Below are 25,100 nucleotides of genomic sequence, written 5' to 3' on the forward strand. Positions count from 1 at the left end.
TACCCTTTCATGTAGAACTTTATATACTACCTATATTCATTTTCTTGCCACTCTATTGTTCTAACCTTGTGTAAAACACAACATCTTCTCTACTAAATTTCAGGAGAATTTCTATTTCTATTTCTAAATTCCATATACCCTAATTCTGCAATAGGCCTACAGATTTATTTATCATTAAATCATTTCTCCATACAAAATCGGTAATGTTTTTTTGAAGCTAACAACTTTTTATCCACGTACATATACCATAAAATTCACCCGCTTTAAGTGTTCAACTCAATAATTTTTAGTATATTTAGTATATTTTCAGAATTGTGCAGCCATCACCAAAATCTAATCTTAAACATTTCCAGTACCTGGAAAAGAAACCTCATGTCCCTTAGGATCACTCTTCATTTCTCACCCCCAGCCCTAGTGACACTAATCTGTCTCCATATATTTGCCTAATCTGGGCATTTCATACAAATGGAATTATGTAATATGTGTTCTTTCATGTCTGGCTTCTTTCACAGAGCATAATGTTTTGAGGTTCATCAATGTTGTAGCATGTATTTGTATTTTCTTTATATCTTTCAGTAATATTCCATTACATAGATATACCACACTTTGTCCATTCACCAGTTGTTGGGCATTTGGATTGTTCCACCTTTTGGTTCTTACATGTAGTACTTCTATAAACACTTACATTTGTGTGGACATATGTTTTCATTTCCCTTGGGTAGAAACCTAGGTGTAAAATTGCTGGGGTATGGTGATTCCATATTTCACATATTGAGAAACTGTCATACTATTTTCCTAAAAAGTAGCTGTACCGTTTTATAATCCCACCATTAGTACATGAGGTTTTTAATTTCTTCATTTCCTTGCCAACAAGAAGGGAAATTACCTCTTATTGATCATAATCATTCTAGTGGGTGTGAAGTGATACCTCACTGTGGTTTTGATTTGCATGTTCCTAATGACTGATGATGTTGAGCCCTGTTTTATGTGCTTATAGGTCATTAAAATAGCTTCTTTAGAGAAACATCTATTCAGATCTTTAGCTTATTTTAAAATTGAGTTGTCTTTTTATTATTCATTTGTAAGAATTCTTCTGTATATAAATCACTTACTAGATAGACAATTTGTAAATATTTTCTCCTGTTACGTGAGTTGTCTTTTTTGAAAAAAAAGATTCTATTTATTTATTTGAGAAGGGGGGGGACATGAATGACTGGGGGCCAGAGGGGCATAGGGAGAGGGAGAAGCAGGGAGAGGGTGAGCAGGAAGCCCACCACAGGGCTTGATCCCAGGACCTGAGATCATGAGCTGAGCCGAAGTCAGACTAAGCCACCAGGGTGGGTTGTATTTTCATTTTCTTAACTGTGTCATTTGAAGTGCAAAAGTTTTTAATTTGGATGATGTCCTAGAAATGTAATTCTTTTACTAGCTTTAAGGTCTTGGAGAGATCCTACATGGACTTTTTTTTTTTTTTTTTTGAGAGAGAGAGAGAGACAGAGACACAGAGAGATAGAGCATGAGAAAGGGGAGGGGCAGAGGGAGAGGGAAAAGTAGACTTCCTGCTGATCCCAGGACCCTGAGATCATGACCTGAGCCAAAGTCAGATGCTTAACCAACTAAGCCACCTAGGTACTTCCTACATAGACTTTATTTGATTAAATCTCTTTAAATAGGAGACAATATCATTTTTAACATAAATAATCCTTATTAATGTAATTACCACAAGCAGCTAATTATACTTCATATTCTTGCTAACGTTAATTTCAGTACTAAATGCTAGAAAACATCCAACAGTTATGGGTCCTACCTAGGTTCTAGACTGAAGTAGATGTAAGCAGATTCAGAAATGCTGCAAATGACCATGTAGATTCGAGGAAAGAAGTCCAACTGATTTAGGAAGCTGACAGTACAAACATTATGCTATTTTTTCTGGAGCCTAAGCTGGAAGAGATAAGGTAAGCAGGGAGGAACTCATCAATGCCAAGATGACTTTAGATCCCTGATTAAATAGAACAAAGTTTATTAACAGGAAATCCTAAGAAGATGAAGCAAGAAGAGCTCAATGAGATAAGACTATGTTTGGAGATCAGTCCAAGAGCAATATGGTACTTGGGAAAGACTAGCTGAGAACCAGATATGAACCAAAAGGCAAGGAGTAGGAACTGAAGACGTTGGGTCACAGACTGGGATTGCAGAAGGAGTCTGGTACAAGAGCCAAATTCTGCTGAGACGCGGCTGCGTTGCCCAAGACAAGGACCTCTGCATACTCTCAACAAGGCGACAGCAGACTTTGCAGTCAACACTGAAGAATCCTTTTATCAGGCGGGCTTAACGGACTCAGACCTTCTATTGGACATCATGCTAATTCAGAATGATGTTAGACAAAACTCAGTGTGTATTCATTCAACAAATATTTAATATTTGTAGGCATTATACTAGAAGTTGAACCACAAATACAAACTAAGATGAAACAAACTCTGCCTTCATAAAGTTTACAGTCTACAGAAAGACAAATACAAACCAGCAGTTTAAAAATCACAATTGTACCATTCATGACTGGGGAAGCATGGGGTCCTACAGAAAAAAAAAAAAAATAGGAGCACTATCCCAAACTCAAGAAAGGCAGGGAAGCTGGGAAGGCAGTAGCAGCTGTGCACATAGATGAGCTTATAAAGAGAGATCAGGCTGGAAGGAGACCAGATCCTGTGATCTGATTGCAGATCATATTTAAAAGCTTGATTTTCTGAATCATAAAATACATTTTTCAGGAAGAAAAACTTTTAAAACTCTTAAAAGTGTACCTCATTCTAAATAGCAATTCACTTTGTCCTTAATGTTGCTACTCTTGCTCAAACCTAACATGTCGTTCCTGCAAAAGTGTTATTTCGTTTAGGTTTACTAATTTTCTTTTCGTTTTAATAGTATTACTCTTTTGGTACTTACTGAGAGTAAGTGATTTCCAATTAAAAAAAAATTAATTCAGAACACCTTTGTTTTTGTCTTTTGTTTATACCAGTTATTCTCAATCCTGGGGCACATCAAAATCACCTGGGGAGCATTTTTAAAAATACCTGTGCCTGAGCCCTGCCCTAACCCAATTCAGTCTCTCTAGTGGGGCTTGCATCTGGGTGGCTTATTGTTCCCTTTCCTATGTGCTGTCAAGCTGGAGAAACACCGGTTTACACTACAATTCTACACTGGCTTTTACTCCATGAAGGTATGGTTAGTGTGAAATTAAGCCCTTCAGTAAAAATACTCTGCTATTAAGAGTTTCTGCGGGGTGGGGAGAAAAGAAGGTATACATAAGCAAACCAGGCTAGTATCAATGTAAATTTTACACAGATTGTACTTCTGCTACTGTTAGGTTAATAAAACAATTTTTATTCATCATGGGGATTACCCATACTTCAGTGCATTTAAATTTACTTTTTTTTTTTTTTAACTACAAAGAAACCTATATGCTGTTTAGGGTAAGAGACATTCATCATTAGTACTTTAACAGCTATATTTCTCATTATAAAACTGATACTGTCTGTAAAGATTTAGTATTTAGTCCCGGACTAGTAAAACGTTTTCCAGTTGTACTGCAGCATATTATCCAAACAATTATTACAAATGCAAGCACCATAAAGTGTATTGCAAAGGACACTAGTAGCTTGGATCCTATACAAGAAATAGTCTTGAAGTAAAAATAATAGAAATGAGGTTTTGAAAAAGGCAGAATTTGCCATGTAATAGTTTAAACATAAGTTTGTGGATAATGCTGATAATGTGTTTGAAGTTTTTCACGTGTGAGAGAATGTTTCATATAAAAATACCACAACCACCTATATTCTGGTCTTTTTTTCTGACCTGGTACATGAGGGTGATTGCAGGATTGCACTTGCTATCTTTGAAGATCAGCATTTTACAGTGGATTGCTTCATTTATATGTATATGGTGTTGATTTTATGAAAAAAAATCTTTTTTGCATGTCTCAATTTACATAATCTTATTCCATATCCTTAATACTAGTAGTCTATAGTCAGGATAACTAAATAACTTAAAATAAAAATTTTGATAGGTATAATTATTTAGTGCTTTTTTAACTCAAGTAACTCAAATGTTGAATTCCCTCTTTGATTAATTAACTATAGCACATCTCCATCTTCACTAAAATAAAACTGCAACTCGATGTGTCAGTGGAAAAGATAGACCTAGAAAGCTAGGAAATGAGAGTCTGGGCAGCCAGAGAGTAGCCAGAGAAGGGAGAAAGGGATACTGAAAAGCTTTGGTGTCAAAGAGAATCTGTTTTCATGTCTTTCTGGCATGAGACCCTGTGGCTGGTAGTGACTGGGTCCTGTGGAAAATATGCCCAAGAGTCTATAGGAGGCATAAGGAGCATGAGAACCTCATGCAAACAGAAGGGAAAGGCCCATCACTTGAAATTGCTTCAAGTATTGGCCTTGTGGCTTTGTTCAGCGTGGAACCCAGATTTCTTCATGACTGACCGTTTTCAAGTCTCTGATCAGCTGTGATTTTCTCAGTGATGTGCAATCTTTATTCGTCCCCTTATGTGGTTTTGCATTTTATACTCTCATTTGCCATTTTCTAACAAGCTTGGTTACTCTTTATCTTATTAGTTTTCCCTCCCGTTATAATATAAGCTAACCGAGGAAAGACATTGTCATTTTTTCACTAATGTATCCCCAGTGTTTAGAACAGTATGTTATACATAGTATGTGCTCAATAACACTTGTTGAAAGCATGAAGATCCTTTATTCCTTTCTCCCATCATTGGTGGTGTTTGTTTATTCTCTATCAGTGCACAAGGTGAAGAGCACAGTAAGAACTTTGCTACTAATATTTTTATGATTTTTTTTTCTTTTAAGTTAACCAAGACCCATACTCTTTCAATCTTGAGGTCACTGATATTATAGACGGAATCATACTAGTGTACTTCCCATATACCCATCCATGAAAATAAACAGTGAGATGCCTGGACTAATCTTTCACTAAGTGAAAACATAAACCTTAGATTTTTTAAAGAAAGAATTTGGATCAATTGATTACAAAAAGAAATTTTCCCTGAGCATGACCACAGTAGTAAAATGAGTCACCCATGAAATAGATACAGGAATATCTAAAAATGTGTGGCATCTTACATATCTGTTTCTTATATTAAAGATGATCTATAAACCAATATTAAATAACCAATTTTGATAATGAGAAAAGAATAAAACCTGTAGTTAACCATTGCAAATATAGAAAGTGACAGTAAAAAAAAAAAAAAAGGTTAAAAACATAGAAAAGATTTTTAAACCATGAGACTCCCAAAACACAAGCAGAAGTATGATGGTGTTCATAAGTGCCATAAGCAGTTTTTCAAGGCAGTAAAGAATCTTTCATAGAAAATGATTAGTGGAAAGCATGTTAAGAGAAAAACATTGGGGAAATTAGTCTCACAACATTTACAATCACATCAATATCATTTCTTGTAGTTAGCAATCTAGTTCATAGCTTTCATTAATTTATTCTGAATACTTCCTGAATTAGTACAACTAAAATGCTATTTTATCCTCAAATGGGGTGACTAAAGTTCAAATTTTCAGCCTAGCAATAGTATACAATTCTTTTTCAACTTTGTTTTTCAAGTTTGACTTTCACAACTCTGTCCATCCAAGGCAGTCTGATTGACTAACAAAATCACCAAGTTGTCCTTTGCGCTGCCATTTCCACACATATTTTTTACTCTCTGTAAATACTTTCTTGCTTCTTTACCACCTACTCAAGTTTGACCATTTCAAGGTCAAGTTCAACTCCTCTGTGATGCTCTTCCTTCATAATAGTTCTTTCTTAAATGCCTATTGCTTTGTATTTCTTATGATTTGCTCTGAATATATGTCATTCATTTGGCACATATCATGTTGATAGTTAACTTTTCATGTATATAAATATTATCCATTGACCAAATTAATGCTCGAAGATAGAAGCTACCTAGAAGTGTTCTACATAAAATAAGAACTCTATTATTTCTTTATCAATAAGTGCCTTAGTGAGGCATTATGGCTCAGAGCCATAGGAGATTAGAAAATTTAAATCACAAGCCCAGTTTCTCCTCTTAAGTATTTTCTGGACTTGATCAAAGAAATCCCTTTTGCCTAAATTTCTTCTTATGTGAAATGGGGCTAGTGTTGCTTACTATGATGTATAAAAGTGATCTAATGGTTTATATCACTTAAGAAATGATAGATTTAAAACATGTATTCCTTAAGCTTATATAATTAGACATTTCTAAATAAAAGAACAAGGTAAACTATTAAAGTCGTATATATCATAGAATTAATGTTATCGATCAGGTATAGTTTATATACATGACATGAAAGTCCCACCCAGTTTTGTAGCTAAATTCTAAACAATGTTACAATGTTATAAGTAGCCAAAGAATTCTCTGGGAATTGGACAAGTACACATACACACACACACACACACACACACACACAAGTGACCTTTACAATCATGTCAACATAATTTTGAAAAGGGTTTCCAAAAAATTAATTTCCTTAGAGGTTACAATTCATCATAGAATTGTAAGTATATTCTATTGTACTAAAAAGGTAATAACTCCCCCCAATTTCTCAACAGCTAAGGCTTACCTAGAAATGTTTAATTCAGTCTCACAAATAACATTTTCAGGGGAAACCCATCTCCACTTATGTATTGAAAGTGGAAAACAACAAATTTAACGGATAAAACTTTAATTTCCAGCCAACTGCATTTAAAAACTTCTTTGAAAGAAAAATGATAGCTATTTACAAGTTATGTGTTGCCTACCTCAACAATACATTTTTACTTTGGGTTGCGACTTTAGGTTTTACACAATAAAGTTCTTTAGGATATTAGGAAAATTATAGTAAAACTCGTAATGAAACTATGAGATGTTAGTTGAGGGTGGTAATGTAGAACTGATTGCTATTATCAGTATAGGGGAACATATTTTTTGCCATAAAGATATGATAAGTTATGCTAATTTCCTAAAATATATGTTTGTTTCCCAATTCTTCTTGTCATGAAAATAAAACGAATATAATTTTAAATTTTTAAAAAAATTAAAACATTATAATGTCTGTCTGATGATGGCTACTATTTCAGTTTGAGTTCGTTAACATTTTCACAAGATATTTTTTTAAGATTTTATTTATTTATTCATGAGAGACACCGAGAGAGAGAGCGAGAGAGAGAGAGAGAGAGGGGGGCGGGGGGTGGAGAGGCAGGCTCCATGCAGAGAGCCTGATGTGGGATTGGATCCTGGGACTCCAGGATCATGCCCTGGGCCAAAGGCAGGCGCTAATCTGCTGGGCCACCCAGGGATCCCTTTTATTTTCACAAGATATTTTAAATGTATTTTAGAATCTGCAAAATCAGCAATTAGCTACAAACTAGAAAATTACCATTGCTTAATATTTTCAAAAGTTATTTTTTTATATTTGATTTAAATTCAATTTGCCAACAAAAGTTAAAGCTCTCGCCTATAAGAATCAATGCAACTGGACTCATCTGTTATGTAGTTTTAAAACATATATATATATAGGAATGTGGGAAGTCTTCATCTTCTTCCTGCAACTTTTCTTTAAATCTAAAATCATATCCCCCCAAAATTGTAGATAGTCTTTAATAGAGTAGCAGATCCATCACACTATCTTTTTGTAGGTTTAAGGTTAAACATTTAGATGCAATGCATTACTCCTCTTAAATATTTTTGGTTTTTGGTTTCCTGTAGGGGAAGGAACACAATCTCAAGACAGAGCTGACAGTTCTGTATGTCTCAGTAAAGTTTAAGTTTAGATACACAGGGAGGAATCTGGTAAGGGCAAAAGGCTCAGTCAAGGGAAGATATTAAGGTAAAGAAAAGCAGATAGGCTAGCAGGCAGGCCCAGAATCCATATGTATCAGAATCAGGGAGCACCATATGAGCAGCAGTAGCACTCTATGAATAAGGGGGCCCTGCCCCTGGCCCTAGCAAAAAGAAAGAATGAATGACTCTGTTCTGACCAGTAGATGCATAATATCTGCCTTTGGTCTTTCATTATTCAGCTTGTTGGGTTTTTCTGGTTCTGGTCCCTCTGGTCTGGACTGTGGTAGGAAGAAAGCCAAAGGCTAACCAGTGAATATTTATTTTATTTGAGATGTTATGATTACTTGACTTTACTTCAAAGTAATATTATGGTGACTCTATGAATCAGCTCTTTAGAAGACTTAGTATAGAAGGAAAGACAATAATGAGAGTATTCCCATGTAGGCTATATTAATTTATTTCTTAATTGATCTTTTGTTGATACCTTGATAACTGAAAGTAACCATCTAAATTTAGACTGTAAGATGTTATAATGGTTCATGTGTTCATTTCTATATTTAATTTTGAGTCAATTTAGACAATAAATAGTGTGGTTATTGCAGAGCAAATTTCATTTTTTATCTGTTTTTATGGTATATAGATATAGTCTTTCTATATTTTATCCTATTTTTAATTTTTAAAATAATTTTTATTTTTGATCAAATGAACAATCATTACCTCATGGCCATAGAATATAATATGGGTATAGAATAAGTAAGAACCAACAAAAGAGAAATCAGTTATTATATTGAAGTTTTTTTATTTGCATCGCAGGGATGATGACTAGGATTTTAAGCAAAATATAGAAAGAATAAAGGAAGAACAGTTAGGTTGTGAGGAGAAATGTAACTTTGGTGTGAGACATTAAGGGAATTAATTTGCCACCTGGATATCCAGATGGAGATGTCCAGAAGGCATCTGATTTTTAAAGCTTGTGAAAACAATAAAAGCACTCATCATTAAAACTGTAGCAAGTATAATTCATTCTTCAATTATTCAGAAGGTGCTTTTAGTTTTTACTAGGCCTCAGGGTTGTTGAAGAGGAAACCAGTTGCCTTTAATATTAATTTTTAAGAGCTTTTTATATGCAAATCATTTTATTAGTTCTAGTGGGGAATAATGCTTAGACAAACACATCATTCCTGGCCTCAAGGAACTTGCAGTCCAGTTGGGAAGAAGACACATACATAGGTTTTTTAAAAGTGCAGGAAAAGGCCCCCACTATAAATGCCACCTTTGTAAACATTTTGACTAAACAGGTATAGAGGGCCATATGATGGAAGTCTTCTTCCTTCCAGACATCTCCGGAAGGAAGATATCTGATAAGCAGTAAATCTTTTATTAAATGTTAATTTCTTGCCTATAAATAAATTGCATCAGATGCAAACATGAAAAACAGCAACCCTTTCATTTAAAGAAAGCTGTTCCTTTTGTATCCTTAAAGTAACTACTCCATGAAAAAAATACTACCAGAAATATTATAATTTAAAGGAAGAATAACAACGTAAAGAAGAGCAAAAGCAATCCCATAATATGGATAAATCAGGAATAGGACTAGGAGTCCTGTTGAACTATATGAGTTTAACGAGATTTGTAAACAAATATCTTGGATGTCCATATAACTAGCATTGCCTAAAAACTTAACTTGGTTTGCCAAAATTAGCTTTAGATGAGATACTACTGAGACAGAAAATATAAAATGTTAGAAAACAAATGAACTATCTGAAGAATGCCTTTATTATATGTATTACACACATACACACAGACACACACACAAGATAAGGTATAAGTAAAAGGCTCACATATACAGATGTGTGTGTGTGTGTGTACTTTTTCCACACAAAAAGGCAATGCATTAAGAATAATTCAAGTGTAGATGGGCTGTATTACTTAACTGCTCCCTGTGTCCAATTCACTAAATAAATTATGAACTGGATTGGCTGTCCCAGATCTCTGCACATACTCATTGATTAGAACAAATAGCTTTTTGTTAAAACTGTACACACACACACACACACACACACACAGATTCAAGAAATTTAACAGATTCAGCGAATCTGCTTGTAGATACTGTATTAACCATTCTACAAAATAATATACTTAACAACCAGTGTAACTTTGAGCTGTTCTATATTACATTTGATTTTCACAAACCTATTCAAAATTTCTTTTCAGTGTCTTATATAGTTACATTCTTGAGTGAAACTGTATTTAAGAAATCAGATATCTAGAAAATATGTATATACAGCTATGGTAAATTATTCATTATTGGTCTAAGAGGCCTTCAAAAATTCTAACAGCTATCTTTTTTAGGTAGACTTGAGAAATAAACTAAGTAATCTTCTGAATTATTTTTGGTATTGTAACTTCCCGGGCCCCCATAGGAAGTACAGTAATCATAACAATCCCTCCAGTACTCAGAACTCCAAGCTAACGATGGCAGGATTGGGAGAGCTTGTTAGCTAGCCTGCTGTTCCCTGCAGCCCCGGAATGTTAGTGCCTGCAGTGCACAGTCCTTGTAACAGTGATATCAGCCATCCACCCCCTCAGATAATCTAGTTGGCAGTGAGTTTTTTTTCTTCTCTTACTTTTGCATTAAAATACTACAAACTAGTTTATTGGTTTGCTAGTTAGGACCTCAGGCACAATTCTAAAATTATTAGGTTAGTTGACATAAAAAATAGAAATCAATCACAGAAACAATATGACTCTGCTTAACTTTGTAAGAATAGGGACTCCAACATTTAATTCAACTGAGAATCAGAGTAAATAAGTGACAAGATTAAAGACACAGAACAGTATGAATGGCTACATAAAAGACATATTATTCCTTATAGAATACATTGCTGAAGAACACCATCTTCCCAGAAGATGATTCAGAAGAGAATACATAACCATTTGGCTCTGGTACTTTTTGAAATAGTTCTGCCTCAAAGCAAAAAATAGAATTAAATGATCTTTTCTGCAACAATATGATTTATTGAAGATTATTCAGAAATCAAGCGTTCTATTAACATTGGAAACAATGATTGAACTTTTATTTACACCAAACACAAGTCTTATACACCTACTAGAATATATGTGAAGATTACATTTTTTTTCTGCACCTGAATGTGGCTTCTAAAAAAATGTGTAATTTTTTATTGGTAAATACCCAGATGATTTAAGTTACAACAGTACATTATAAAATTATCTGTAAGTATTTATCCTCCGAAGGAGATATTAGTAAAATGTAAGTATTTTTCCCAGCTTCATTTCATTTTATGGCTTATGAAGCTGAAATTTACCTGCACAATTCTATGTGATTCACAATTGTGTGAAGACATCCACCGTAATTTTTAAGAATGGAAATAAGCTTGGAGTTTTTCTTATAGAGTTAGAATCTATTTGATTTGTGTCATGGCTTAAATCTGTAAAACAAATCAGAATATCATCAGTGTTAAATGGGCTATAAAATCTGTTTCACATAATTAAGAAAAGGATCGACTATTTGGCATACTTTACAAATATAAATTTGGGGAATATTTTGTCTTTTTTACTACTGCAGATTTCAAAAAGGGTAAGTAAAATTCAAAGGGTATGCTGTTTCCGTTATGCCTCACTGTTTATGGAATCCACCTTTTCCTCTAAATACACACACACACACACACACTCCAGGCCCCCAAAATCCTCATGCTTCTTTGGAGCCTTTACTACAACTTTGTACTCAAACCTGACTTGTATCCCATAGTGCTCTCTGCTCTAAAATTAGCCATTTCCATCGGATCAATCCAAATTTAAAGCCCCTGTGTGCAACAACCTTATTTGAGTATAAAATAAGGATAGCTCCTGCCATCCTAGATGTGTCTGCATTTAAGGAAGGGAAGTGTATATGTGTGTGCATATATATAAAAATTACGGTCATGGTTTCAAAGTGTCAGAGCATAGAAGATCCCTTAAGTTTGCCAGGTCACTAAGCAGTCAGGCCCACCTGGGGTGTCTTCTTTGGAGGTTATTTCTCCTGCGTTGTTCCTGTTGGGGTGTTGGGGTAAAAACTTAGGACAGTCAAGTCAGCAAAGTTGCAAGAAGTTGAAAAAATAAGTATCCCAATTCATAATCTTTTTTTTTTCTTTGCCTAGAGCCTTATTGGCTCAGAGTGCTTGGACCCTATGAGAATTTTTATGGGCTTGCAGATGGGCTTCAGCTGGGAAGTTAAAGCTTATGGAGATCCAGAGGATCCATGAAGAAATGGCATCCATAGTGATTCCTTTCAGCTAGAGCTTGAGAAATGCCCTGAATGATGAGACCCTCGTTTCCCCTCTCTTAGACAAGATTACAAAACTACTCCATGGAGTTTAGGCTTCTAGGGGTATGGATTTATAGAAAACCAGGAAGCCACAAAGCCCTGGTAGATCTCCAAGGAAACTAAGCTACTTGGCTCCTTGCTGTCAACCAGCTGGCAGCTTCCAAACGGTCCTCTTGACAGGTCCTGTGCAGCTGCGTTTTATGTTTCCATATGGCCTTGCCAGAGGTCCCCCCCCTTAAGCAGACCTGGCTTCCACAATTAGTACGGACTTACAACAAGTTAGTTATGGAATACATTAAGTCCTAAAGGCCTCATGGGGCTATTTACACCTCTTTGGACTATTTCCAGGATCCCAGATTATACTGTAAGTGTAAATTAAGGAAGTCTCACGATCCAATGGCTCTGACTGGAACATGCAACATTACCATATCTTATGCTCCATTTTCCAGTGCTTTTCTTGGCCTCGTTTTAACAATTTTGTACCACCCTGAAAGGTAAACTCTCTGTAATCTTAAAATCATGCTTTAGAAAGTATTTCTCTCTTTTCCCTTCTTGAATGTGCCTGGGTTCTATTCCTCAGGTACAAAAATTGAAGACCGATCAATTTTCTCCTTTAGCATTGAAGTCTTTCAGGAATTTATTTGCATTCACCTGGCCAAGTTATAAATACCATCCAACACCTATATCATGCCATTTCTTTACTTAAAATAATAAATTGGTTTCACTTAATAAAATACAAAACCAGATGAAGTCAGTCTGTGTACCCAATGGTTGGGAACATACATTTAGCAGCTGGTGAGAGAGAAAAAAGGCCACTCCCCTAGCCCGTGCACAAGTTATAGATCGCATATTCTAGAAAACCTGAAACATAATGTAAATGGTTCTTATTGTTTTATTCATGGTTTCCATGGTATAAAATAATTGAAGTTGATGTTCTTTCTCTGTCCCTTTCTCTGCTTTCAGTCCCTGTCAGGCCTTTTTCCTTTGGACCTCTCCTTGTCTTCACAGGGTCATGTTTCCAGCCATGTTTCTCATGGGTACTGGTGCCTCACAACACACATGTCCTTAATAATCACTTGTTGAATGAGTTTTGGAACCTTGACTGAGCAAGGTAGACTATAATATCTGGAGAAATCATGGAAGTCCATGAATCGGAAATTAGTAAACATTAAACAAGGTTTGATAATGATGAAAGCAATTATAGTTGGCTTTTGAGGACTACTTTATATGTGCCCAACACTTTACTAAAGCTTTAAAAAATATCTAATTTTGTGTTAATTGAATCATCATAATAGCAGGCATCATCACCCCTATTTTACAGATGAATAAACTGAGGCACTAAGAAGTAAAGTAATATGTCCACAGTCCCATAGCTATTAAGTATCTATTTTACTGGGATTAATATGCATGTCTGTTCAGTGCCAAAATTTATGCCCTTTTTTACCCCTTCCCATCTGGTCCTCCATTTTTTCACTTAGTAAATGTGGAAATTTTAATAGTCATTAAGATAACCCAGTTTTAAGATGTTTCAGATATAAGATGACATAGATTTCAAGAAAATTTACAATGTAATTAGTTTTGCTTGTTGATTAAAGTTCTGTAAGAGGCCAAAAAATGGCTCTCCAAAGATGAAAACTTAGGAACCTTGAAAGGAATAAGGAAATAGACTTTGAGCAGGTTGAGCTTTTCTAGAGATTTTGATATCCATCTAAATTAATTTTAATTAATTGTGCCTTTTTTACACTGGTTAACATTTACTGATAACTGACTATGTTCCAGACACTGTGCCAAAAGTTTATATGTATTATTTCACAGAAATCTCCAAATAACCCTATTAGGTAGTCCTATTGTTATTCCCAATTAACAGATGAAGAAACCAGGCCCAACTTGCCCACAGTCACACAGCTAGCATGGTGGAGCTTGGACTCAAAGCCAGACATGTTGAATTCTGAAGCCCATAATTGTAACTGTTTCTGCATGCTATTTTTTGCTTATTTATCTATGTACATTTAATGTCATTTATATCAATGTCATTTATCTCTTTTGGTCATTTATTTTGTAATAAAGCCCATGGGATGTAGATCAGAAATCTGCTTAGCTTGTTTGCTAGCACATACACCTGTGCCTTGTATGCAGTGACACTTATCAAGTATCTCATGATGCATGCCTTTCCGTGCAATTAAATACCTCTGGGTCATTCTCAGTCACACGCCTGCAAGTAACAGACTCTGCTTTCCTTTCCCTTTAGACATTTCTTTCTGTCAAAGTGGATAGATTAACAAACATCAAAGAAAATAGACAACCACATCAATGTAGAGATTTACAAACTCTGACCTGAAAAAAGATCTCCATAGAAAAATCATGGTGCCTAGAGTGATCCGCGTAACAGAAATTCTACCTCACTAAATGTGTTCCCACAGTCTGTCCTGTACTTATTAGAAGGGATTATTGACACTTTCAGAAGATAAAATCTCCAGAACCCTGATAGCAAGTTAGCTTTGGTATTAAGACGAAATCAAGGTAAATGTTACCGTCTACTTTTGGACCGTTTATTTCCACTTTAACTCTGAGTTATGTAACAGACTATTGTTAATTGCTTGCATGTATGAAGCAAAAATCCACATAAATTTCTCTTCTGCATTTATCTGTTGGAAGAAGTGACCTCCAAATTAAGCCACGGAGGAAGTGTGGAAATACTCAAAAAAGACCCATTTAAATTCTGTAAGTCTTTGGAGGGAGGAGGATATTTTAGAAACTATAATTTTTTGATCAAATAAGTATTAGTTCACTTTTATTTTAGCCAACTACACGTTTTGTAAAATAAAACTAATAAGGTGTGCTATTTTTCCCTAACTAAATTCTTCACAATGAAATCCAACTGCAATATTCATTTAGAAATTTGATAATGCTCTCTTGTGTGAGTTTTAGGAATATTTGAAACCCCATTGCATATAAATTATATCATGGAAAAGCTGTATAAATATTCTATTACGGCACATGCTGTTCTAAGGATCTGTCAGGATTTCCTTTATACACTCCATTTTGAGTGGTATATAAATCAGATGTAAAAATTCATGTTGGACTGAAACTCAGCACAAAAGGCCTCCTCCAGAGGCAAATGCTTTTTTCAAAATGTGGTTTGAATTATGTTGGTCATTTTTAAGTTATAGAAGTGCAGAAAATGTATTTGTGGTTTTGAAGGAGAGAGATTTTTTCCATTTTTATAACTCATTAGGAAACTTTACAGGCCTTTAGACCATTTTGTGGTTTAGTTCTTCTCAGGTTTTTCCCCAAAGCAATATTAAAACTTGAATGGTGTCCGCTATGAATCCAATGATTACTATTCTGAATACAAATGTGTGTATGGATATATATAGTTATACATATCTTAGACTAGGAGAAGTTCCAATAATATCATGAGTGGGGTAGAAGATTAGGCCTATCAGTTGCCTGTTTTTGTTCTTGGTATCCAGTCAGGTTTGGCCTATCAAAGGAATCTCCTAACTTTACCATAGTTCGGAATGTATTGCTTGTAATTTTAAAGCTGCATCTTTAACTTCAGACAAATCCTCCTAGTTAAATACTCCTTCTTCTGTTAGGTCTTTAACAGTAAGGCTGTGACTTTTCTGAATTTTGCCTTTCTCTAACAGAGCAAGTTGCAAGTTGCAGCTCATATAATAGATATTCACTGATGATGATCTCTTTTGTAAAGTATTTGACGTGTATGTTTGTGTATATAAATTAGTTTGTTAAATAGCACTGAGCTTGTCTATATAGCTAACATGTTGCTGAGTAATTTCATAACCGTCTAAGTTATTATTTTAGCACATGTAGAGATTATGGTTATATTATTCCCTTAATAGCATCAGTTAGAATCTGAGAAAGTTTTATTTGAACTAAGAAAGTTGGCAAAATTCACAAGGGCGAGTGAGCCAATCTTTCAAAAGACTTTAAAGGATAATGAAAATAGAAATGTTTTGTATGACTGAATTGCTTCCACCTATGTTATATTTAGTTCATTAATGCATTAGACTAATGCACTTAGTAGTTACTATTTACTTTCATATAACAGATCTAAGCATTAAAACATAAAGAGGCTAACATTTTCCCAGTGTCATTCCTTACATTTTTTATTAAATTCCACTTAGAATCTCAGTGTCTTGATTCCTAATCCAGTTCCCTCTTCATCCTATTACACCACTTCTGGTACAGTTGCTAGAATCTTTAGGTCCACTAATAGTTAGGATGGACCACCCAGAGGGCAATCCCAATCCCACTTGTGGAATAATGTGAACTTTCCCACTGAGACACTTTGAGGAGCAGAAGGGATTTATCTCCTCCTGGATGTTTTATCTGCTAACCTAGTGTTATGGAAATTAGCCAACTTTACAATAGAGAGAGCGGAATGTAGTTTATTTTTTTTATATTAACAAGAGAGCAGGGTTACTAATGAGGAATCATATCCCAAATCTCTAATCTATAAAGCTGAATATACTTACTTCTATTTGGGTCATTTTAAAAATTCTGCTCCATTTGCTTTCACTAATTTATACTACTTTGTGTTCTATAATGTTACATTTGGTTGTAATTATAACATTTTATGCATAATTTATACATTACTCATGTACTTTTGTCTTTCTCTTAGTTTGTCATTAAAGTCCTAGCTCTTATGATTTACCTTAACATGGACTCCAGACACCTTTATATGACTCAATCATTAAGAAGTCTGGGGGAATGCCTACCGACTTCTGAGCACTAAGAGCATTTTGAAGCACAGTTTTATGTTCATCAGAAATGTTTTGAAGTACAGCAAAGTCATTTAAAGCCCACTGAAAATAAATATACTATAAATGTCAAGATGAAATTTTACATGTTAAGAATCTAGATTCCACGGCTTGAACTTAACAATTTGTAAGTCATTAGGCAAGCAGTATGCACATTGTGCTCCCCTGCTCCTCCATCTACTACATTATACCCATATTTTTCCTTGCATTTGGTGGAGAGATAACGTGGTGCTATTATTTGAATAGCACTGACCTTGTTATAGCCTAGCACCATTGTCTTATATATAATGAGCAGCATATTTTTAAACAGCATGGCTATTTCTTACAACACATGAAAAAAAGAATGACATAAAAAGACTTTAGGATTATGAAGAGTAAAGAATGTAAGATATATCCTCACCTTGATTTTACCTTTAAACAGCCTTTAATTTGTCTATTAGGAACTTCTTCCCGTGGTTTTACAGGTTCCGGCTCTTGTTCTTTCTTTTGACAAATCAATATATAATTTGTGCCATTATTATTTGACCAAAATGTACCAACAGAAGTTTCATAACGTATACAAAACTCAACTTTACTGCCATCTTTTTGATAAGGGGGAACCAATAAAATTTTAAAGGAGAACTGGTCAGTTTCACCATCACATGAATTTGGGACATATTCTGCTAAAATGTCATAATGTGTCTGCCAGTCATCCAAGGACATTCTCACATATACTAACTTCTCAAAAGAAATATTCAAAACTCGAATAATGCCCTTCATACTTGTAGACCCAGGAGGATACTCAGTTGACTCCAGTACTGCTTTCTGTACTTGAAGTTGCTGCATAAGATCTTCTTTTGAAGAAGGCAAATCAAATAGTGGAGATAAAATATATTCTTCTGTGTGAAAAATGTCCTTCGTTAAGTCAAAACTGGTTGAAGAACTTGGTAAATCCCAGCAATCAAATTCTTTGACAGACACAAGATTGAATCCAAAGGTGTCAGCAAATGAAACTCTTCTTGTACCTGAAGATGAAGTCTCCAGGTATAGATCTTCAGAAGAATCAGAACCTCGTCTACTAGGCTGAGGGGAGAAGCCAGGTTTGAAAGTAGCTTTAACTTCTTCATCTTCAGAAAGAGAATCAGATAAATTGGGAACTTCTAAAAAGTTATCTTTGCTAATCTGACTAGGTTCTTCTGAAGGCTCCATTGGGCTCTCTGATATCAAATAAAGGAGGACTGTACAACTAGTAGAGGCTGATATTTGAGATACTGAAGCTTAAAATAAGTATTATGTTACAGTTGACATTGCAGAAAGAAGTCAGCTCTATAAATAGGTTCAATGGCGTGTAAACTATGCTAGCTTGCCTCCAAAGGCCTTTAATATAGTATCCATGTTACTCTCACCAGTATGTTTCAGATTTAACTCTCAGTTTTTAAAGTTGCATGTGTTTATGAGCTGAGTTCCAAAAAGACACTTTAAATCTTTTTTTTTTTTGCTATGTTGAAAAATCTGAGACTTCAGAATTAAAAAAAAATGTTTTAACCAGTTGATCTTAAAAATAAAAACATGGATCACTTATTTTAAAAGAAAATGAAAGTAGTATCACAGTACTGACATGTAGTTTGAGGTAAATCAATCCATTGAAGCAGACAAGGGTGGACATGAGAGAAAAAAAAACATTTCTAGAGCTAGAAAAATCTCTTGCCTAATAATGATAGCTACTATTTAACAGGGATTTACAGTGTAAAATGTGAGCTATTAAGGGGTTAAATAGAGGTGCTGGGAGTCCTGAGAAAACATGATTTAGATGAAGAAGGTATCACTTGAAATAAACCATGAAGGGTAGGTAGGATATAGACATGCAGGGCTGGAGTGAGGTGGATTTTCCAGGTGGAAGAAATGGCCTGAGCCAAGGCCTAGAACAAATAATTAGTCAAATCCGTTATTTGAAACATTAGCAAGTTTCTTTTAATTAAGCTATGGAAAAATATACATAAGTAATGTGTTATTGACTTGAGAATATAAATGGGCAATGGTAAGTCTGGCTGAGGAGTGAAATATTTATGTAGAATAAAATGTTCATCTTTGGCAAATTGCCATTTTTATGCCCACAAAGCAGAAGTTAATACCATGATATCCTGGGAATTTGATGTGAGTTTTAAAGGGTGAGTAGCCTGTTTAGGCCACCATATTTTTGTGTTAATGTAAAACCCACTGTAGAGATGACAATCAGATAAATTCCTATTAAAACATGTAAACATACATGTGCTTTGACCCTGAAATGTTCTAGCCAAAAATTTATTCTATCAGTATAAGTACACAACGATAAATATATCTATATGTTCATAACAGAATTATTTTAAATACTCTAGAAACTATCCAAATATCCATCCACAGAAAACTGGGTAAATAATGGGACACCCATGCAATAAAATGCTTTATAGCCATTAAAAAGGCTATAGTAACACTTTATATATTGATACAGAAAGATAACCAAGATAAACAGCTAAGTGAGAAAAGAAAGTGTGCACAGATATGTATATAGAAAATTCCTGGAGAGACACGGAAGAAATGGTTAGCAGTTATCTCTGATCATAGAAGTTGAGGGTCATAGGGGAAAGGAGACTCCTATTCTTCAATTAATTAAGTTAAATGGAGAGGTGATGATCTTTTTAAGAAAAAGAGAACTGCCTAACAGCCTTTCTTTAAAATTACAGCTTTGTAATTACATTATAACTTACTGGACAATTTTAATCACATAAAATAGTGGCTCAGGAAATTCTTTTTTAAAATTAAAAACGAGTGGTGTCAAGAATAAGGAAATGAGATTATTTGGGATTTTCCTCATCCATGTAGCAAGAATGAGTGGCGACCTTATGGATTTTTCAAGAATGGAAAATGGCTATCCCTTGCAAAATTAATGACCATGAACCTTGTGTAGCCATATTCCAAGGTACCTAAAATAAATCACTAGGTATTCAAGGAAATCAGTAACAAAATACTTCACAGGATTAGTCAATAATCCATATAGTTATGTAAATAATAGAAGAATGAAAATTTATAGATACAACGATGTACCAAAGTAATCTAACTATTCCAGTGTTATAAGCGGAGGCAGAGAGATAAAGACCCCCTGGGGTTGCATTCTGTCTTTGCCACTTACTAGCTAGTTGATGTTATGAATTTTGCTCAAAATTTTTTACCCTCATTTTCTTTAATTGTTAAAATGCAATGTTAACAATTAAATGAGCTGCATGTTAAATGTCTAGCACAAAACTTATAGTAAGAGGCATTATTTTTATTTCTAAATATGCTTGCAAACGGCTGATTTCTAAGCTGCATCAATAGATAATAAACTATGGAGAGTCCAAATATATATTAAAGTAATAATTTGTAATTTGAATTTTTTCAAAGACTCTAGCATGTAACACTTAACTTTATAAGACGCAAAATAGCTCTACATTAGAAAATGGTCCTGTTATTTGAACTGAGCTTTTCCCTTCCTAATTTGTCTCCTTACACAGAGCGCTGCCTTGATTTGTGGTAATCGCTGCCTCTCTTTTGAAGTTTATAACCTTTACATAATTGTAGACACTTGAATGTTCCCCCTTAGTCACCATTTAGCTAAAGCCCAGTGATTTCATCTTTTTAATCTCTTCTCACATGTCGGTCCTCCAGCGCTTTTTATCATTTGGTTACTCCTCATGAACTCCTTCCAGTTTACCTATATTATTCTGTTAATAAGCTGCCCCCAGATGAATGCAATATCACAAATCAAGTGTCTCTGGAGCATGTAAAGAAACACTACTGGTTTCAGCCTTGTGACTTGGTGTTTGTATTCAGTTAAAATTCACATCACCTTGTTCTTTTCTGTATCATAGATCAGATCAACACCCCATTTTCTCATATTCACCACTACCTCAGTGTTAACAGGACTTTTACCATAATACTCTTCTTCAATTGCTTAGGCGTACTTTTTTTTTTAAACAGAACTAGGGCTTTTTTCTTAACAATGCTCAAGTTTTCACATATTCTACTTTCTTTGTATTAATCAAAGATTCTCAAATGTACCTTTAACATAAAGGGCTATATCAGTCCAGAAACTGGAAAATTGATTGATGTCAAGCTCAAAATAAGATAATTCCTTCCAGAAGGGCTTATTCACAAGGGTCTGTTTGTAAAGTATAAATGCAGAGAAGCCACAAGGGCTAGTGCAGTAGGCTGGGGGCCAGTTGCATCATCCTTGTTATCATCCTCCAAGGGATGAGGAAAGGACAATCATCCAAACCTGAAAGCAAAGAGTGCCATGAATTCCCTACAGTGATCTTTGATCAAGGGACACAGCCAACCAAATAAGACTTTTGCCAGGAGAGATCCAGGAACAAAAATACACTGAACTTATTTGTATTCTTCTCCTTTCCTGTGATGACTTAGAAGGGCTACATGTTGGCCAGAGGCTACAGGGGCCATTACGATTCAGTCTCCTAACACAGACAGCAGGATGGAAAAGGGTGAAAAAAATGGCAAGTGAATTTCGAGGAGCAAAGAAAGATACCAGAGGTTAAAAGTTCATTATTTGGATATTGTTATGTGCTTATAGATTATTTTTAAACATATAGCTTAAAATATCCATATGTGTTCCTCTTGCTTAACACATATTCTATCTCGATGCCAACTGAGTTCCTATTACCTGATACTGTCACAGAAAAAAATTAAAATATCTAGCATTTATAAACTCCAATCCAGTGGAAGTCATGAATCAGAAATATTGTGTTTAAAAAAAAAAAGAAATATTGAGTTTATCTTCAGATGGCTAAGAAAGAAATAAACTTTTTTGAGCTTAATTATAACTTCACATTTGTTTCCCTTGTTGGCATAAGTCTTTGCAATCTAAAGCCAAGAAACATTTTGTCAAAAGAGAGCCTGGAAGAGTGATTTTTCAACCAAGGACACATATCAAAATCACTGAGAGGTGCTCTAACTACACAGGCTCAGGTGCACCATCAGATCTACTGAATAGAGATTCCAGATTAATGATACTGCACAAGTGATTCTGGTAAAGATTGGTGAAGATGCATGATCTGTGAGTCTGTTGGCTATAGGGTCAGGGAGTCAGGAACTTATGTCTAGTTAGAAAGAATCATAGTTATCATCCCTCAATTATTATGTGCTTTTTTTTAAGGAGAGAGAGAGAAAGAGAGGGAGAGCACATGCACAAGTGACGGGGAGGGGCACGGGGAGAGGGAGAGAGAAAATCTTAAGCAGGCTCCACATTGAGCTGATGTGGGGCTCCGTCTCATGACCCTGAGATCATGACCTGAGCCACAATCAAGAATCAGACGCTTAACCAACTGAGCCACGCAGGCACCCCCGGGTTTTTCTTGTACAGAGTCTATAAAATACTTCTTTAAAAAAATGATATAAAAATTTAGTAAAGTCATAGACTAGTAGAACTTTAAGGTACTTAGTGATCATTTAGGCTGGTCCCTTCACTTTCACATAAGAAAACTGAAATCTGGTTTATGTATACAATGGAATATTACTCAGCTATTAGAAATGACAAATACCCACCATTTGCTTCAACGTGGATGGAACTGGAGGGTATTATGCTGAGTGAAGTAAGTCAGTCGGAGAAGGACAAACATTATATGTTCTCATTCATTTGGGGAATATAAATAATAGTGAAAGGGAAAATAAGGGAAGGGAGAAGAAATGTGTGGGAAATATCAGAAAGGGAGACAGAACGTAAAGACTGCTAACTCTGGGAAACGAACTAGGGGTGGTAGAAGGGGAGGAGGGCGGGGGGTGGGAGTGAATGGGTGACGGGCACTGGGTGTTATTCTGTATGTTAGTAAATTGAACACCAATAAAAAAATAAATTAAAAAAAAAAAAAGAAAACTGAAATCTGAAACAATGAAGGCCCCATCATTTAGTAACTGAGCTGGGACTTGAGCTCAGACCTCTCTTGCTTTCAGTCCAGTGTTCTCCATATTATCCCACCCATTCACCAACTTTTAGCTTTAGAATTAGAAATGAACAAAGTAATCATTTTTAAAAAATAGTCATTAAAATTCATTTGTTCTAGATCCAGTTTATTTTTTTAAATCAATTAACTTTTGTGAACTTTCTTTTCTCCATTTGATGGAAGATCTCCAGAGTGTCCAGATAATTTTTCTTTATGACAGACTCGCTCAACCTTTTTTAACCTTTGCTGCCTTTGGTAAATATAATATCTTACACTGTCCTCTCTCTCCCTCCGAGATTCTGCTATACTCTTATTTGGGAATTATTAAGTTATAAAAATGAATTATATGATATTTTTAGTACTAATATTGATACTTAGTATTTTAAAGGACTATTAGTTAAAGGACAGTACTTCAAACATAATTTGAGACACAGATTGGCTCATCAGATGCCAATTACTGAAAAAAATGTTTTGCGAATGTGCACATCTACCAATAGAGGATGCACAGATAAATCAGAAGAAAGTGGAAACCTTGCCAGATGAAGATAAATTTTTAAAGGTATGTGTCATTTATCTCATGGAGAGATGAATGATTGATTCAGTGTAGGTAATTGATCATGTTACAGCAGAAGACTTTGTCACCAAAGGTAGCGTCCTCATTCTTTAGCTTAATTCACAATAGAAAAACTAGTATAATATTTAAGCACCAAGTGCTTAATTTCTATGGATTAAATAATGTGCTTTAAACTCCTTTGATTGAAATAAAAACATATAATTACAGATTTAGGTGGTCTCCGGGCACAGGTCTGCGGAGCTCAGCGGTCCTGGCCAGCCACCTCGTGCTGGGCAATGGTATCAAGGTGCCCATCATGGGCCTGGCCACCTGGAAGTCCCCTCCCAGCAAAGTGACCGAGGCTGTGAAGGTCGTGATGGACCTTGGGTACTGCCACATCGACTGCACTCACAAGTTGCAGAACAAGCGTGAAGTGGGCTTGGCCGTCCAGGAGAAGCTCAAGGGGCAGGGGGTGAAGCGTGAGGACCTCTCCATCCTCAGTGAGTTGCAGCACACGCACCATGAGAAGACATGGTGAAGGGGGCCTGCAGAAGATGCTGGGTGACCTGGTGCTCAACCCCCTGGACCTCTACCTCATTCACTGCTCCACGGGCTTCAAGGCCGGGAAGGAATACTTCCCACTGGATGGGGAAGGCAATGTCATTCCCAGTAACACCAGTTTTGTGGACACTGGGGAGGTGGATGAAGGGCTGGTGAAAGCCATTGGAGTCCCCAACCTCAACCATCTCCAAATTGAGAAGATCTTAACTAACTTGGCTTAAAATATAAGCCTGCTGTCAACCAGATGGAGTGCCACCCACCCTCCCCCAGGAGAAGTTAATCCAGTACTGCCAGGCCAAAGTCATCCTGGTGACCGCCTACAGTCCCCTCGGCCCCCCGACAGGCCCTGGGCCAAGCCTGAGGACCCTTCCCTGTTAGAGGATCCCCAGAATAAAAGCCATTGATTGTGCAGCCATTGTGCAGCCAAGCACAATAAAACCACAGCCCAGGTTCTGATCCAGTTCCCCATGCAGGGGAATTTGGTCATGATTCCCAAGTCCATGACACCCGAGCACATTGCAGAGAACTTTCAGGTCTTTGACTTCGAGCTGAGCAGCATGGACATGACCACCTTACTCAACTACAATGGGAACTGGAGGGTCTATGCCTCCCACAAGGACTATCCCTTCACCGGGGAGTTCTGAAGCTGTGTGGGTGCCTGTCCCCCCAGGTGCCCCACATCCCTCCTCTCCTATGTAGCCTAGTGTGGCCTCTGCCCCTCGGTGATGGGTCGGTGACCTGCTGACGGCCCATGAGGGCTCGGCCCACGAGCTGTTGGGTCTCAAGAGCAGTCTCAGTAGGTTAGAGCCTCTTCCAGTTTTGGCCTTCTTCTTGTCCAGCTGGGGAATGTAGGACCCCAGCACCCTTTTCTGACTAAGTTGAATCTACAAAGTTGAAATAGTGCCACTATCACCTGGATTTTGGCTGCCGGGAACGGTAACCCTTTCATCCAGACTTCTTGCCTCAAATAAAGAGTTCTTTTGTGAACTTGAAAAAAAAAAAAAAAGAGGGTTAAAGAAATCTAGAGTTTGAAGGTTGTTAAGCAAGCATCAAGGCTAACCTCTCATCCTTCATATAGAACACTGATATCTAAGTG

General features: G+C 35.9%; 1 protein-coding gene and 1 pseudogene across 4 annotated transcripts in view; one reads left to right on the plus strand and one right to left on the minus strand.

Moving 5' to 3' along the window:
- The window catches only part of PPP1R3A (protein phosphatase 1 regulatory subunit 3A), a 46,967-nt gene extending 28,766 nt beyond the window's left edge, over nucleotides 1–18,201 (minus strand). For 2 of the 4 annotated variants that reach the window (XM_038557399.1, XM_038557401.1), the window contains exon 1: nucleotides 17,343–18,201. In XM_038557399.1, the coding sequence (XP_038413327.1) occupies nucleotides 17,343–18,130 (788 nt within the window). In that variant the 5' untranslated portion in view covers nucleotides 18,131–18,201. The remainder of the gene's footprint in view (nucleotides 1–17,342) is intronic. The other 2 variants (XM_038557400.1, XM_038557398.1) reach the window with 1 other exon arrangement.
- A 3,795-nt stretch (nucleotides 18,202–21,996) lies between these two features.
- Nucleotides 21,997–24,648, plus strand: LOC119874497 (annotated as a pseudogene).
- Nucleotides 24,649–25,100: the final 452 nt, after the last annotated feature.

This window comes from Canis lupus, chromosome 14 (assembly GCF_011100685.1).
Source record: "Canis lupus familiaris isolate Mischka breed German Shepherd chromosome 14, alternate assembly UU_Cfam_GSD_1.0, whole genome shotgun sequence".
Taxonomy (NCBI): Eukaryota; Metazoa; Chordata; class Mammalia; order Carnivora; family Canidae; genus Canis; species Canis lupus.